Genomic DNA, 17543 nt, shown 5'->3' on the forward strand with positions numbered 1-17543 from the left:
GACACATTACTGTAATAAGCCAGGCCGGGACAGTGTGACATGTACACAGATATATGAGAGCTCCGTGCTGCCTTGGCTGGCCCTTGGACACATCAGCACTCGCCTTTAATTAGCCCTTATTGCAAACTACCCGGACACCAGGCGGATTCGGAGGCTATTAGGAAATGGAGCACTGGGCGTTAAGTGTGTTTTCTCTTCTGGCTAAAAGTAAATGATCGCACTAATGTGGTAATTAGAGATCAGTCTTTGTTTATGTACAAAACCTCTCTACTTTTACTTAAACTGTAGAAAGTTTACAGGAGTTTGGTGTTTCAGACTGGTGCTGTCACATTCTGTAGATTATTTGTCTTATTACACTTATTTAGATGCCTTTGCCATGGGGATTCTTGTGAAATTCAGCTCCATGTCGTTTAAACCTCGTATGACGTCGGGACCCAACATGACACAAGGGTGACAAGCTGTGAAGAAGAATGTTTCTGTTATTTATTACAACATACTGTGTTCTTCCCACAGTTATTATTGATTAAGCATTAAATCTGCCTGTGAAGCTGCAATTGGGGTCAAAACAAATTAATAACTGTCACTTTACCAGTCTGTTGTACCCCTTGTTTTTGAAAATGAATTTTCCCTTTGGATTTCTCATTGGCAGAGGTTGAGCTTAAGAAAGAAAAATGTGAATCAAAAACAGAATGTTATGGCAATCTTTGAGGGTAATTTGCCATAGTAAGCAGCCTGGGCTGTAGCCTTAGCTTGACATGTGCTTTTTAGTAAAAACAAATGGAATGTCCAGACTTACAGGATAACGGAGAAGCGTGGGTTTAATATGGTCCAAGTTCCACAAGTTCACATATAGACAGAGGTCCACAGTTCCATAGTTCCACAGCACAGTCAAAAAACTGTTGGGCCTAAAACCCAGGCCAGCTTCCACATCACAAGGGTTCCCCCACCTGTCCATTTACTGAACTGCATGGCTACCTAGCCCCACCCAAACACTCAAAACATAAATATAGCTGTTGCCTTTAAAACAAAATAACTTAGGAATAGCAATTTTAGCAATTTTAAAAGGAAACTAAAACGGCCTTCACACAGAATATCGACATTACAATTGACGCCTTCATTAGTTCTATTTTTACTCAAACAGGATGTAATCTCTGACAGCTTTGTGTGGGATGTAAAGACTTCCCTGGAGGAGACTGTTCAAATGAAGGGTGTTCTGAAGCTAAAGGCACAGTTAGAAACCATATAAATACGCTAAACAAACATTTAAATGCAAGTCTTTTGTTTTTGCTCTAATTTTTCATGGGGTGAAGACATAAAAGATTATGTATTACACAATCTATAACACAATAGACCCATTTCTCTCTCTAAATTTGTGTCAGTGAGCACTTCTTTGTCCGAGAATCCCTCCTCCCTCACATGACGCTGATTAGAAGCATGAGGTGTGCCTTTGGCTGTTGTTTTGTTTGATTTACAAAACACTGATGTCAGCAACTTGTCACCCACATGACGTCACACATAGGCCTACCACCATAGCAAAATTTAAGTTTGATATATTGAGGATGGAAAGTATCGCGATAAACAATATTATTGACTCCATCGATACTCGATACTGTCGACTCTTAGGCATAAAAATGACAGTAAACCTTTGTTCAAAAGGTGCATCATCATATCCAAATACCACACAAGCTTCAGTTAACATGAAATATAATGTTAAAGGGATATTTCAGGATTTTTGACATTGGGCCTCATTTCCTAGTTATCCAGAGTGTTGCTGATTTCTGGAGATATTTTTTTTGGTTATTCATGCAGCTCTTATGTTTGAAGAGTTTTGTGGCGCTAGGCTAGTGCAAGGCTAGCACATTTCTATGGTATCAGCTAGCCTGCATTAAAAACAGTGTGACCCGCTCCACAGTGCACCTGAGGCACTAGAGGCCAAGAATAATTTTTGGAATATTACTGACCTTGCATCACATGAATGATCGCATTTTTAGGGACTATTTTCTAGCAGATCACTCCGCCGCTGCGTAGCTTATACAACCACGAAGCTGATGCTGCTCAAATAAAAGGTATTTTAGATGCCAAATGGTTAAAATTATTCTGTCGACACAGACATTTATATCATTAGTCTGGTGTTATAAGTGATTTGCCTCAGGTGCTCTGTGGAGCGGGTCAGAATGTTTTTAATGCAGGCTAGCGGATATCGTAGAAATGCGCTAGCCTTGCATTAGCCTAGCACCACTCGACTCTTCAAATATAAGAACTGCTTGAAAAAATATCTCCAGAAATCAGCAACACTCTGGATAACTAGGAAATGAGGCCTTATGTCAAAAATCCTGAAATATCCCTTTAATGTTTTACAAAGAATAAAATACGGGGGGAAATGCTAATACATGTACTGACCAAAAATGTATTGTTAATCTGTTATTATTGTCTGTCATTGAACGATAAGTCGATATATTAATGATCGTGACAGGCCTAGTCACACATGCTGTCTGCCATGTGCCCTGAACAGTACAAACCGGGATTCAGGACGGCGAGTTGCAGATGAGCTTCCCTGAGATGGTTCCTGACAGTTTGTGCTGAAATTCTTTGGTTGTAATTCGTTGGTGAAGCCGATTGTTGCAACAGTTGCCAGGGGCTGGTCTCAGACGATCTTTCAGGGGAACATGCTGGGGGCCCTGGGCTGGTGTGGTTACACGTGGTCAGTGGTTGGATGTACTGCCAAACTCACTGAAAAGCCTTTGGAGTCGGGTTATGGTAGAGAAATGAACATTCAATGCACGGGCAACAGCTCTGGTGGACATTCCTGCAGTCAACATGCCGACTGCACACTCCCTCGAAACCTGTGACATCTGTGGCATTGTTCTGCAAGTAAGACTGAACATTCCAGTGGACTTTTATTGTAGACAGCCTGAAGCACCTGTTCTATATTTATGTGTCAAATTAGCATCTTGATAGGCCTTGACAAAGCGAAGTACTCACTAAAAAGGCCTATCTCACCGGACGCAATGTCTTCGCAACTGGGATTGATTGCGCGTATAAACAAAGGGCCTCTCTCACCGGCCTGGAGACTAGTTGGAGACTCGAGTTGCCGGAGATGTTTCCGAGATGTCCCTTGAAGATAAGGCGAATCTCCAGGTAGTCTTGGTGAAAATGAACAGATTCAATTTCAGTGGAGTCTCCAAGAGGTCTATGTTGTGTGTTTGAAGAAACGTGTTGAGGAAACATCTCCATGACCAGCGGCAACTTGAGTCTCCAACTTGAGTCTCCAACTTGAGTCTCCAACTTGAGTCTCCAACTAGTCTCCAACAAGTGGGTAGTGGGTTAATTGTGAAACTAGACACTCTAATACGCCTTGTGTGTGATTTTAGTAGCTCTGTGATGAACAGAAGTGAAATAAATGACGATCAAAAACTAGTGAAGAGTCAGGATCTGGACATTTTATATTATTGCGAGAACAACTGTAAACCCAACACTTCTCTCTTGCTCTCTGGAGCGTGTTTGACGAGAACGGCTTCACATGGAAAGATCGAAACAGTTGAGATTTTAACATTTCTCTGAGTTTTTAAATGGTTATAATCGGTCCAATCCGGCTGAGAAACATCCTGTTAAAGTCTTCAATCTGAGAACCAGGCTGTTTAAATGCACACGTGATAAAGAGCGATCGATAACACGCGGTGTTTCAAAACGTGTCAACAATGGTGTCTTTGAAAATTGACTTGAAACGAATATATTTAGGCATTTGCCTCTTCACATAACATTAGTGTCCGTCCAGAGAGGAGAGAGAGGAGGAGAGGAGTTCATCAGAAAGGAGAGTGGTTAAAAAAATACTAATTATCTCAGAATCTAGAAAAAAATCTGTGATTTTGAACAACACTCGCCTCTGTTTAGCTTAGATTTCTCAGGAACCGAGTAGAATTAAACTGTTTTCACCTATTGAGAGCTTGGAGTCTCGTCTTTCCAATGAGCCACAGCATGTGTCCATACAGACACATAACACAGAATACGCTGTGGTGCTACAAATATCATGAAAAATGGTCTGGATTGTTGGCACTCTACAGCTAAATCCCAAAAGCAGCGCGGCCTCAATGTGTTAAAAGCAAAAACCCGTCCCTTTGTGAAGAAAAAGCCAGAGAGAAGCATGACCTCCTCCCATTTGTGTTCCCCTCACAGCCTCTGAACCACGAGAAGCGTAAGGTCCACATGGTGAACATCGAGGTGGTGAACTCCCACGTAGACGCTCGCTTCTCTCACCTGGGCGCCTTCCGGGACACCACGTCCCTGCAGGTCATCGTGGGGGACGTGGACGAGTCCCCGGTCTTCACCATGGACTTCTACATCCTGGACGTGTACGAGAACTCCCCCGCCGGCACACAGGTGGGGGCTGTGTCCGCGCGCGACCCCGACAGCACCAACAGCGCCATCAGGTGGGTAAAATCCTTCCACCATCACACCGAAACCGTCTGGACTCGCCCCTGGGCTGTTCTGGCTCACGTCTGGATTCTCAGCTCCTTTTTTTAGTCCAGTCTCCCGAGACCTGTCCCGGTGCCAATGTCTGTTGGGGTGCACAGCCCTTAAACCACCCCCTTCCCCCACTCTCTCCTGGGACGGGCTCGCTCCAGGGCAGGCCCACTCCCCGTGTGCACAGGGTGACCACCTGAAATAGTCGTGAAAGTGGGACGAGTCATGCGATGCAGTGGGACATGGAGGGACACACGGGTGAAATTTAAACTCGGATTACATTAAGATTACCTTTGAAGTGTTTCCTTTGCTGTTTTGGCCCAAAATCACAAATACTGTACAGATAGAAGTGGGTCACGAAAAATGCTAATCCTGAAAGTTAAAGGTACACTGCGTAACATTTTGGACTATGCTGCTGCGGCAAAACAAAACATCCTTCTAATGACACAGAAAATGCTGTTACTGCAGTGTGTAATAAAAGAATGGATTTGGATGAGAAACTAACCTGTTTAAATCTCAAATTCTACTGCCTTTCATCACATCTCCATGGAGACGAGCTGGAGACGTACCCACTCCCAGTAAAGTTTACAGTCATATCTTAGGAGGGGTGAGCCTCATGAATATTTGTTTGTACATTTATGAGGTACTTTTCAATGATAAAAATATCTGTCATAAAGTTAATGCTTGTGTAGCATGTATGATTAAATATGCTGGTTCAATTGGGCTGGACCAGAAGCTAGATCCGCTCATGGAGGTGTAGGTGCAGAAACAACACACAGAGCCTTATTGCGTTTACGTGATAAGCCTTATTAAGTGGAAACCGGATATTTACAAAATGTACATATTTACATTCCTGCAGGAGCACATAGACAACCTATGGTATAGAAGTACAATGTGTTTTCGTTACTTAGACAGCATGGTTATTTCAACAAACAACAACCAGCATCAAACAAAACAAAACAAAAATAGGTCAATCCAAAAAAACCCAAAACGCGTCGCTCCCGCCTAACCGACACTACGTCCACAATAAGTTTGAATTCTTACGCCATTACAAAGAATGGCTTAGTGTCCATTGGGGTTATTTCCAAGTGTGAGTTAGTCCATACGCGTTAATAGTTCAGTTCGTGTGGACGCGGAAGGCGGAGAAGGAAAAGGTGGGAGAGGACTGCGCCACAACGGCTCCTACCAGACCGCAGAAGAGGTTTGGGTTGTTTCTCCGGGCTCTAGGCTCAGCTCGCCATCACAAGTGGACTCGACAGGGCAACTGGTCTGTTCGGATAAACAGGACCAAATCAGTAAACATCGTAAACGAACGCTAGCTAGACTTTTTCTCTTCTTCCAGTGTACACAAACATACAACATGGGTCTCAAAACACCTACAAAGTGTGTTGCGCACACACATAAACATTACAGGTATCCAAACATGACAGTTTCAAAACAAGGCAACGCGCTACATCAAAACATTACATTGATGCATCAACTCACCGATTTCCACTCAATAATCTGTCCCACAGCGAGAACCCCAGCATCTGCGGCGGCGGTTAGCGGACTTCTACAGGCGTGGAATGTACAACGAAGGTTTAGTTTAAATCAACGGAGAACTACAGCGAAGTAGAGCGAGCTTACGAACCTGTTGCAGCCGTCCTGTTGCTTCTCTCCCACCTTCTGCCGGAGAGAAGAAACAGGAAGCTTGTATAGGAGCCCTACTGTGATGTGATTGGCTACGGACATCTCGCGAGGGAAAAAGGTGCGCGCGGGTGTGGTCACGTGTCGCGGCCACGGCAGACTAGAAATTTCATATTTAATTTTATTCTAAAAAGGCACGATTTTATGTGGGTTACATCCTCCCGGCCTAAAATCTTGCACGTCCCGTTGCATGGTAAAAGAGTTGGACTACGTGAAAAAGGTCAGTAGACTATTAGTAACGACTGGCTACTAACGCGTCGGACAAACTCTGTAACATTGTTTGAACAACGGAAATCAACGGATTACCACGGGAAACATACTGTAATCTTTTAGGTGGTGCTCTATGTCGTACTGAACGTCTGAGAGTAACGTCACCTACGTCAATGTCATCATCGGGTTGTTCGAGAGGATTCAGTTCTTCAGGAGGATCGTCGGCAAGTATCTCTTCAGGTTCAGGTAAGTTGGTAGGTATGTCAAGTAAGTCATTGTCATTTTCAGTTTGGGTTTCGACAGGTTCAGCTTCAACAGTTTCTGGTAAGTTTTCCACCTCAGACTCGGACTCCTCGCTGCTGGACTCGACCACCGAAGATTGAGTATTGGACAGAGATGGTGCTGCTTCGGCTTGGTTTTCCAACTCCACTGGAGGATACGGTAACAGTGCATTTTGGCTCTCCCGTCCAAGGGGTGAACATGGAACAGGCATGTGATGTTTCTCCACTGTAAACTGCATTGTAGGTGGACTGGGATTGAAGGAGACCAAACTCTCATTGTCATCATCTTCAACAGGAGTGTCTGTGGAAAGTTCTGGGTTTTTACACTGCTGCCGAGTTCTGGGTTTACGGACAGGTGAGTTTCCCACCGATGGTATGTCCTCGTCACTGTCCTTAAGTAGACCACAGGGAAGGAGAAGGTCTCGATGCAGAGTCCGCGTTGGTCCATCACTGCTCTCTGGCTTGACCTTATAAACCGGAAGGTTTCCAGCTCGGTGGATCACCACATAAACCCCCTGCTCCCACTTGTCGGAGAGTTTGTGCTTCCCACGAAGGCGGACATTTCTCACGAGAACTTTGTCTCCTGGTTCCAGCGCTGATGGAATCACACGTTTGTCAAACCGAGCTTTGTTTCGGTCAGCAGTCTTTGTTGCATTTTTGGAAGCAATTCTGAAGCTTTCCTCCAACCTGGATTTGAGAGTTGTAATATATTGCGAATGGTTCTTGTTCTGGGTTTCACGCACAGGGAGGTTGAATGCAAGGTCCACAGGTAAGCGAGGTGTTCTTCCAAACATGAGTTCATAGGGGCTGAATCCAGTGACCTCGTTTCGAGTGCAATTGTAGGCGTGAACCAGTGGTTTTACATGTTCTTTCCATCTGGATTTCTTCTTTTGTTCGAGAGTCCCCAGCATAGCCAACAGTGTCCGGTTGAAACGTTCCACTGGATTTCCCCTCGGGTGGTAGGGTGTTGTGCGACTCTTTCGTATCCCAGCAACTTCACACAGCTCCTTTATCAGCTTTGATTCAAAATCCTGACCTTGATCAGTGTGAATCCGCTCCGGTATGCCATAATAGATGATGTAATTCTCCCATAAACATTTTGCCACAGTTTTCGCTTTTTGATTGGGTGTGGGGATGGCAACGGCGAACTTGGTGAAATGATCCGTCAGGACTAGGATGTCACGAGTATTGCTGGAATCCGGTTCGAGGCTTAAGAAATCCATGCATAGGAGTTCAAGTGGTCGGGATGTTGTGATGCTGACGAGTGGGGCAGCTCTCTCTGGCAATGCTTTCCTCCGCACACACCGGCCACAGGTCTTTATCTTCTGCTCCACATCTACTGCCATTTTGGGCCAATAGAACCGTGTGCGAACTAGATCGAGTGTACGTTCGATCCCCATGTGGCCCATGTCATCATGGAGGCTTTTCAGGACCAGTGGACGTAACTCCTCCGGAACAATGAGTTGGTATGCGAGGTCGTCATTTTCCCTCCTCCTCCGGTATAATATCCCATCCATCAGCTCCAACTTGGACCACTCTCTGAGCAAGAGAGGCAGTTCAGGTAACTCCGTCCGAGCAGTGGGCGGGATCTTCTCCCCCGTTTCAAGCTGATGGATCAGCTCTCGAATGCAGGGATCAGCGGACTGCTTTTCTTTGATGTCGAGAGCAGGGATAACCGGAAGCTCGTTGCGGCCTTCAGAGCTGTAACTGTCAGGGATGGCATCAGCTGCAATTGACAGAGACTCGACAAGGGTGAGACCACTCTGTACCAGATGACTTTGACAGACGGCACGTACAACATCCTCTGAGACAGCATCCGAATCTGCAGTGTGCTGGGAGATGAACTGGTGGATAACTTCATGGTCTTTAGGAGAGTCATCGTTGGAACACAGGTGAGGACGTCGTGAGAGGAAGTCAGCATCAAAATTTTGCTTTCCAGCCCGGTACAGCAACTTAAACGAATACGTGGACAAAGCAGCCAACCAGCGATGTCCTGTCGCATCCAACTTTGCTGAGGTTAGGATGTAGGTCAGCGGGTTGCTGTCGGTGACCACGGTAAAGTCTGCTCCATACAGGAAATCTTGAAACTTCTCCGTCACACTCCATTTAAGGGCGAGAAATTCCAATTTGTGGGCTGGGTAGCGACTCTCACTTTGAGAAAGTCCACGGCTGGCGTAGGCTATCACTCGCAAGCTGCCCTCTTGTTCTTGGTATAGTGCAGCTCCAAGCCCCGTCACGCTGGCATCAGTGTGGAGGATGTACGGACGAGAGGGGTCTGCAAACCCGAGCACTGGAGCAGTTGTTAGATTCTCAATCAATGTCTCAAAAGCACGCTGGCAGGTGGAACTCCACCGTTCTCCAAACGGTTGGTTTGGACTGTAGAATGGCATTTTGCTGGCTTTTGTAGTCTTTGACTTGCGGGCAGGTGCATACCCCCGAGTCAGGTCGTTGAGTGGCTTGGCTATGACGGAGTAATGTTTGATGAATCGGCGGTAATATCCTGCAAAACCCAGGAAGGATCTCAGTTGCTTCAAGGTTGTTGGAACCGGCCAGGTTTTTATTGTTTCAATCTTTTCTGGGTCTGTCTGAACACCGCTCTCCGATACAATGTGGCCCAGGTAGCGAACAGATTTCTGGAAAAGTCGACACTTCTCAGGTGACAACTTCAGCCCGTATTCTCGTAGTCTGTTCAGGACTCTCAAAAGCCGACGCTCGTGCTCCTCCAAAGTGTCCGAAAATATGATCAAATCATCTAAGAACACCAGCACTTCTCTCAGATGAAGATCACCCATGCAGCGTTCCATCAAGCGTTGGAATGTGCTTGGCGCATTAGTGACACCTTGAGGCATTCTGTTAAACTCCCAGAATCCAAGGGGAGTGACAAAGGCAGTCTTCGGCTTATCTTCTTCACACATCTCGATCTGATAATAACCAGACTTTAGGTCGAGGACTGAGAACCATTTGGACCCGGAAAGGGCTGAAAACGACTCTTCGAGGTTGGGTAACGGGTATGCATCCTTTATCGTTTGAAGGTTCAGCTTACGATAGTCGATGCACAATCTGACATCCCCATTCTTCTTCCTAACGACCACGACAGGCGAAGCAAAAGGAGCTGACGACTCCCGTATCACACCGACCTCCAGAAGCTCCCGTAGATGGCGACGGACAGCCTCATAGTCCTGGGGATGGATTGGTCGGGCGCGCTGCTTGAATGGTGTACTGTCGTGAAGTGGGATGTTATGCTTGACCGCAGACGTGCATCCAAAATCCAGATCGTGCTGTGAGAATACATCCGAGATCTTTTCGAGTTTCTCCGTGACCCGCTTCTTCCACTCAGATGACAGCGGCGATTCCCCAAACATTAGATTCAGGTTGGATGGTTCCGGAACTGACGGCTGGGTCACATGATGTTCAGAGAGGATGCAGTGGTACGACTCCAGATCAGCGATGACACTGAAGGGTGGAATAAATGTGTCTTGCTCTGACTCATTTGTGATGACCACTGGCACCTTGTATGGAGGGAGAGCCGGAAGAGTTACAAGGCAACTGCTGACACACAAGCCACCGGGTAAGGCGGAAGCAGGATGTTGCATGAGGACGCTGGGGCTGTACAGTGGAGTGGAGACTTTCGCAGAGCCCTCGATCACAATCGTGTGGCCGGCCGGAACACACACTGGGGTCTTGCTGAGAAGTCTTACGGCTCCGATGTTGCCCTGGTCTCTCTGCTGATGTGACAGCTGTAGAGTCTTCAGAACGGCTCTATACCCGTTGGCAGCGGGTTGGAATGTGGAGTGTTCGCCAAGATACTGTTCATAGAGTGGCTCTAAAGTGTTCATGCCGATGAGAACCGTCGCTAAAACAGCAGGGTGTGTATCTGGGACCACGAGAGCGAGTGTTGAAATGTCATAGCTTTCACCAACAAAGTCTTTGGAAAACTTCACAGATATTTTGACATATCCGAGGTAAGGGACGTTTTGACCAGCGGCACCCTCAACTTGCAACAGATCGTGAAGTGGCTGTATCGGTTGGGCATGCAAATGTTCATTATAAAAGGATACAGGTATGGTGGTTACCTGTGATCCAGTGTCGAGCAGGCAATGACAGGTATGACCTGAGATGCTAACTTCCGCGGTGCATCTCGATCCAATCAGCCCACAAGGCAGCTTTGTCGTTGGCCCGGGGCTGGTCGGCTGTAGGCCTGCACATTGGACAGCTCTCTTCCTCTTCTCTGCGGGACAGTGTGGGTCCGGCACAGCTCCTGTGTGTCCCACGACAGGAACTGAGTCTAGTTTAAATGTTCGTGAGAAGATGGATTTTGTTTCTGCCATGCCTGTTTTCTGTCATTGAATTGTTTGCGCTTTGTGTTCACAAGTGCTTGGTTGGGACTGTTCTCACATTGTGGTCTTATGTGTCCGTCTTCACCACAGCAAAAGCAAAATCCAGGCTTTGGGTGGGACGCAGTCGGAGCAGCTCGTTTGTTCTGGTACCTTGGGATTGGAGCACCGGACTGTTGTGACTGGGACTTGGCGGCAGTTAACTCAGCCAGTTGCCGTTGCATCTCAGCCACCTGTTTTGTGAGCGCGGACAGAGCAGCACCAAGTCCTCGTTCCTCTTCGACTGCAAACTGCGCTTGTGAAGAGACTTTTTGCTTTGATGTTCCCAGATGCTGTTTCATACGTTGCACTTTGCTAGCATCACGATCCTCCTCTGTTCTTAACAACAGCAGCAGTTCGGCAAACGAAGGAGGGTTAGCTTTTCGTTGTTTTAGCTGGAGCTCAGCAATGAGGGTGTTATCCCAGCATCCCCTGCAAAATTGGCTCAGCAGGTGCCGGTTTACATCACTGGGTTTAACTCCTCCCCGCTTTACCGCCAGGCCGAGGGTAACTTGCAGCCTCTGTAAATAAGCGGAAGCCTTCTCACCAGAGTCTTGCAGAGTGTCCATGAATTTGACATACAGCTCCTCTCCATCCTGTACTGTCCCATAAGCTGAGTCGAGGTGCTGGATGTAGGTTTCGGCAGGCAGGTCTGGACTGAGGTGTTTCACAACATCTGCAGCAGGCGGCAGCAGGCTGTCCAGGATTTGTCGCGACCTCTGGAATTCGGAAACAGCTGGGTCCTTGAGGATGACATCCACAGCAGAGCGCCACGTGTCGAAATCCACTTCATGTTGTGGACGGGGTGCTTTTCCAGAGAACATTCGCAATCTGTGAGATGAACGAACATTAATGTCATCACTTTTTACAATATGCTCCACAACATACCTCTGCACTTCGGGTGGATTCAAATCATTTGCAGACATGTGGACATTAGGTGCAGGCATTCGGGAAGGAGCAGTCATGGTTTGGATTGGTGGAGAAACCGCCATTTTGATTTTTGGTGGAGTGAGAGTGGCAGCCATTTTGACTTCTTGTGGTGCACCCTGTTCCTCTGTAGAGCTTTCAGTTTTAGCAGGGCGCAACTCGCCAACTTCTTCAGTGATTTGGGCCATCAGTTGCTGTAATACTTCTGTGAAATCTTGACCTGATAATTTAGCCACTTTCTTTAAGTCTGCTAAGTAGGTCTTAGTCTTTGCGCAACCAACATTTTCAGCGTAAAGTTTAGATAAGCTTTTAACGCAATACTCGTCATCTTCGGTTTCAAAAGTATGCGGCAAAATTGGCCCCAATAATTCAAAAGGCGTACCAGTCTTAAATTCAACAATAAGCATATCATGGTATTCACTTGTGGGAGAATTTATTGGAAAAGATCTCTCTATCGCTCCATACTGAAGCAAGAAAAACTCCACCTCCTCAACGTCACATTTTGGATTACTACTCACGATCACCGCGTTTGGTATTTTAATCCCCAGCGATTCGAACACGTCCATATTTGTCAACGCGTTGGTAAGACTGAACAAACAAAAAATTTGACCAAACAGTATTATTTACTACACCAAAACCTCCTGGCTAAGCTCGTCACTTTTAGTTATGTAGCATGTATGATTAAATATGCTGGTTCAATTGGGCTGGACCAGAAGCTAGATCCGCTCATGGAGGTGTAGGTGCAGAAACAACACACAGAGCCTTATTGCGTTTACGTGATAAGCCTTATTAAGTGGAAACCGGATATTTACAAAATGTACATATTTACATTCCTGCAGGAGCACATAGACAACCTATGGTATAGAAGTACAATGTGTTTTCGTTACTTAGACAGCATGGTTATTTCAACAAACAACAACCAGCATCAAACAAAACAAAACAAAAATAGGTCAATCCAAAAAACCCCAAAACGCGTCGCTCCCGCCTAACCGACACTACGTCCACAATAAGTTTGAATTCTTACGCCATTACAAAGAATGGCTTAGTGTCCATTGGGGTTATTTCCAAGTGTGAGTTAGTCCATACGCGTTAATAGTTCAGTTCGTGTGGACGCGGAAGGCGGAGAAGGAAAAGGTGGGAGAGGACTGCGCCACAACGGCTCCTACCAGACCGCAGAAGAGGTTTGGGTTGTTTCTCCGGGCTCTAGGCTCAGCTCGCCATCACAAGTGGACTCGACAGGGCAACTGGTCTGTTCGGATAAACAGGACCAAATCAGTAAACATCGTAAACGAACGCTAGCTAGACTTTTTCTCTTCTTCCAGTGTACACAAACATACAACATGGGTCTCAAAACACCTACAAAGTGTGTTGCGCACACACATAAACATTACAGGTATCCAAACATGACAGTTTCAAAACAAGGCAACGCGCTACATCAAAACATTACATTGATGCATCAACTCACCGATTTCCACTCAATAATCTGTCCCACAGCGAGAACCCCAGCATCTGCGGCGGCGGTTAGCGGACTTCTACAGGCGTGGAATGTACAACGAAGGTTTAGTTTAAATCAACGGAGAACTACAGCAAAGTAGAGCGAGCTTACGAACCTGTTGCAGCCGTCCTGTTGCTTCTCTCCCACCTTCTGCCGGAGAGAAGAAACAGGAAGCTTGTATAGGAGCCCTACTGTGATGTGATTGGCTACGGACATCTCGCGAGGGAAAAAGGTGCGCGCGGGTGTGGTCACGTGTCGCGGCCACGGCAGACTAGAAATTTCATATTTAATTTTATTCTAAAAAGGCACGATTTTATGTGGGTTACACTTGTATTTCAATTTTATTTATTGGGTAAAATTCTACACAGTGTGGTTTTAAAGTTAAGACACATGGAGTCAAATTTGCATATTCCACAAATTGGGCAAAATTGCCGGTGAAAAATAGTAAATACTGAAAAGTTCATCAAAACATGCAGTTGAATGCACTTTTTTTTTATCAATATATGGCACAATTCTTGTAATGACTCAATGACTTATCCGCTGGTGGGTAATTTGTCAGTCTCTATGTGAATCTAACTTTATTGAAAAAGTGGACGATATTGCCCTCATTTCCCGTGTCTACTTTTTCTAAAACTAGAGCTCCCGCATCACGGGACAAAAAAAATGCCTTTGTGACGCCTTGACAAAACAAAAAGAACAGAAAGTGAACATCGGATCCAGACGTTACCACCAGAGGGCGCCCTGAACTTTGCTTCTCCACAGTTCACACTGGCCCTCATATAACATTGCGTACAGAAACGGTGTACGTGTAGGTGTATTTGCGATATACGCCATAGTGCGCGTGGCATTTATGAACCCGTGCTTTACGCTCAGATCTCTCCGTACGCAAAAGCAGCTGATGGTAAATGTCACGGAGAAATCCCAGCGTCATTTGAATGAAACGCCCAAAAATATTCATAATCAGGAGGCCTCACCCACGGGTTTTATGGCACATACGAAACACGGCAAAGAAGGAACTTTTCTCCAACCAGGAAATGATAAAGAATTGTTTTTAACACAACAAATAGGATATTTTTGCGCATGAGAAAAATTAAAGAATCTATTAGAAACCCACAATAACCTTATAGCCAATCCAAGATCACATTTACTAAAAAGAAATAGGTTAATAATTAAAAAAAAAGTTTATTAAATACGCTGTAGGCCTACTGTAAATAGCCTATATAAAAAAGGGTATAAAATTAAACCACATTAAAAAAAATAATGTGTAGTAAAATAAGAAAGCGTGGATGCAGTCCGAGCAGACTCTGGACCATGATCTGAACCAGCGAAAAGCAGCTCCGTGGACTCAGTGCTGGAGCCGGGGCAGAACTGCGCATCTTTCAGCCTGATCAGAGCTTTTCTCCGGGAGGGAACAGGTGCTCGGAGCTCACAGCCAACCGGAACCTAATGAACCCGTCTGGACCGAAGACAGCCTGACGACGGGACGAGCTTCGATCCTCCCCCTGAGGAGAGGAGAGCATGTGGTCAGCAGACCCTGCGCGCACTACTCCCGGACCTTAATTTAAATACATTTGTGGTTGCTTTTTAATTAACAGACAAAAGAGAGAGTGGAAGCATCTTGCATCTTCCAAAGTAATTATCATCTTTGAATACATGTACACCAGCTATAGTGAACCTCAGCACTTGCTGCGATTTGTGATTTTTAAGGAGTCGCACGCATCTGCACATAAAACACTCAGCCCCTGATTGAATATGCATGCAGTCAATTTGCATATCAAATACCCTTAAATCTCTGTAGACGTGCTGTAAGACTATTTGTTTGTGTCAATATCGATTCATCGACCAAACTGTGCCATATACTAACTTATCAAGTAAAAGATGATGGTTCGAACGCTTTAGATCTACGAAAATAACACCAGTTTGAATTTTAAAAGGGCACTATTTTCGGCATAAAGCCCGGCTGAAAATGGGAAAGAACATTAGGATTTTTTATCTACTGTGATAATTGACTATAAATGAATGTTTCAAATACTTTAACTACACTGTAATAGAAATCGGGACAGATAGTGTTTCCAGTGGGGTGGAACGTTTTAAGGACAAGTTAAATAAATTTCAACCTGAAAAGACTCAGAGACAGAATGATGGTATGAGTTTTTATTACCGAACATGAATCATTATTGGGCTCAGACCCTGGCGGACGATTGAACGAACGAGATGGAATGATGATTGATAGCCAGGATCTTCCCCCCGATCCTGGACCCTGATGGTGGTAGAAGAGGAGACCTGGGTTGGTCAATCGACTACGGGCAGAGACGAGGAGAGGCGGGGCGGAGAAAGGGGTGGAGGAGGGTCGTAGCACGGCTGGGAAACGGCTGAGTGATTGACCAGGGAGCTTAATAAGGGGATCCTGAGCCATGAGCGGCTGCTGAGGGGATGAGCAGCTGCAGTGATTGGCTGTTGTGAAGGTGCGGCTTGAGCGGGGTCCGTGATTGGATGATCGGAGTGCGCTGCCGGTGATGAGGTGATGAATGAATGCAGCTGGTAGGTCTTCCAGGTTGAATTTGGGCATAAGCTTCATAAAACAGAGGATATGCCAAAATATGTACAATAGTTTTGAGAAACTTAATTTCCAAACCACTAGAACTTGGGGGATATGCAGTCGTGCTCAAAAGTTTACATACCCGGGCAGAATTTTGTTTTATTTTTGGGCCATTTCATTAATGAAATGTAAGAAGTGCAGATAAAATACCTTTTGTGTCACATGCACAACTAAACAAGAACAATGTTCAGCTTGAATTTGAGCAGTTGAGTTGCAGCCTCACCGTGTTTAGTCCTTACTCTGGGAACCACCAGGAGACCCCTCCCTGAAGTTCTTAGGGCCTGAGGTGGTTCATACAACATGTGAGAGTACTTTAGCAGGTTAGACGACTGTAACGCCTGCTCACTGTTAGAGCTGCAGAACATCCAGAACCAGGAAATATGACCATATTAGTCCAGTGCACTGGCTTCCTGTCACTTGGAGAATAGACTTTAAAACAGCTCTGCCTGTGTACAAGTTTTGTACACAATCTCTGACATGTTAGAGCCGTATGAACCACCTCGGGCCCTGAGAACTTCAGAGGGGTCTCCTGGTGGTTCCAAGAGTAAGGACTAAACACGGTGAGGCTGCAACTCCAACAATGTTCAAATTCAAGCTGCAAACTGTTCTTAGTTTAGTTGTGCGTATGACACTAAAGGTATTTTTTTATTTATGTTTTTATGTTCTTTCTTATCAAAGCACTTTGAATGACTTTGTGTACATATTTTACTCCATAAATAAACTTCCCTTTACCTTTCAAAGCAACTGAGGCGATCTTCTTCTCCAGAAAGTTCACACGTCACTGTAATAAATCCCTCTGTCCCTCACTCAGAGCTCGTTGAGACCGACCAACAGCAACTGAATCATGATATGACGACATCACAAAAAGGGATCAGATCATACAGTGCTCCGCCTGTTTGCCTAGAGGAACTTGTGGAGATTCTGTGACGCTGAGGGAGGGGTCGGATGCCGGACAATAGAGTTGACATACAGTTTCATCCGCTTACCATGAACCACTGCTGCTCTTCACAGGTACTTCATTGAGAAAGAGGAGGGTAGGCCCATGTTCTTCACCATCGGAGTGAACAGTGGAGTCATCAGGACCAGCCAGGCTCTGGACCGCGAGGAGACGGCCTGGCACAACATCACCGTGATGGCTGCAGAGGTTGGTAAGTTCAGAGTTAAAGAGTTTGTGTTTGATTTCTCCATCTCCCAGAATAAGATAATCGAGAAAAAACTATAACGGTTGCATTAAATATTACACCACTCAGGTCCCTTGAGCACAGTTTGTTTGTATCGTGTGAGTTTAACTAAACTGTTCCCCTGGCATAAATACATTTACATATATATAATTGTTTAGAGAAAGTTTGTGGTTTCTGTGCTCCACATTGTTTTGCTTTTGTACGTGTTTTTGTGGGATTCAGTGGATTTTTTTACTGCAGAGAGTCCATAATGGTCCTGAAGAAGCAGCTTTTTATAAGTAGCAGCGAGCTTATGAGCTGAAGACATTTGAGACCTACAAAACACTGAAA

General features: G+C 45.5%; 1 protein-coding gene across 1 annotated transcript in view; it reads left to right on the forward strand.

The window, feature by feature from the left end:
• Window positions 1-17543, forward strand: part of LOC306973220 (cadherin-18-like) — a 159940-nt gene that overhangs the window by 113785 nt on the left and 28612 nt on the right. The window contains exons 7-8 of the mRNA XM_079570093.1: window positions 4174-4427; window positions 17044-17180. Coding sequence (XP_079426219.1) covers window positions 4174-4427; window positions 17044-17180 — 391 coding nt within the window. The remainder of the gene's footprint in view (window positions 1-4173; window positions 4428-17043; window positions 17181-17543) is intronic.

Source organism: Gobius niger (genome assembly GCF_951799975.1).
Source record: "Gobius niger genome assembly, chromosome: 13".
NCBI classification, from domain to species: domain Eukaryota; kingdom Metazoa; phylum Chordata; class Actinopteri; order Gobiiformes; family Gobiidae; genus Gobius; species Gobius niger.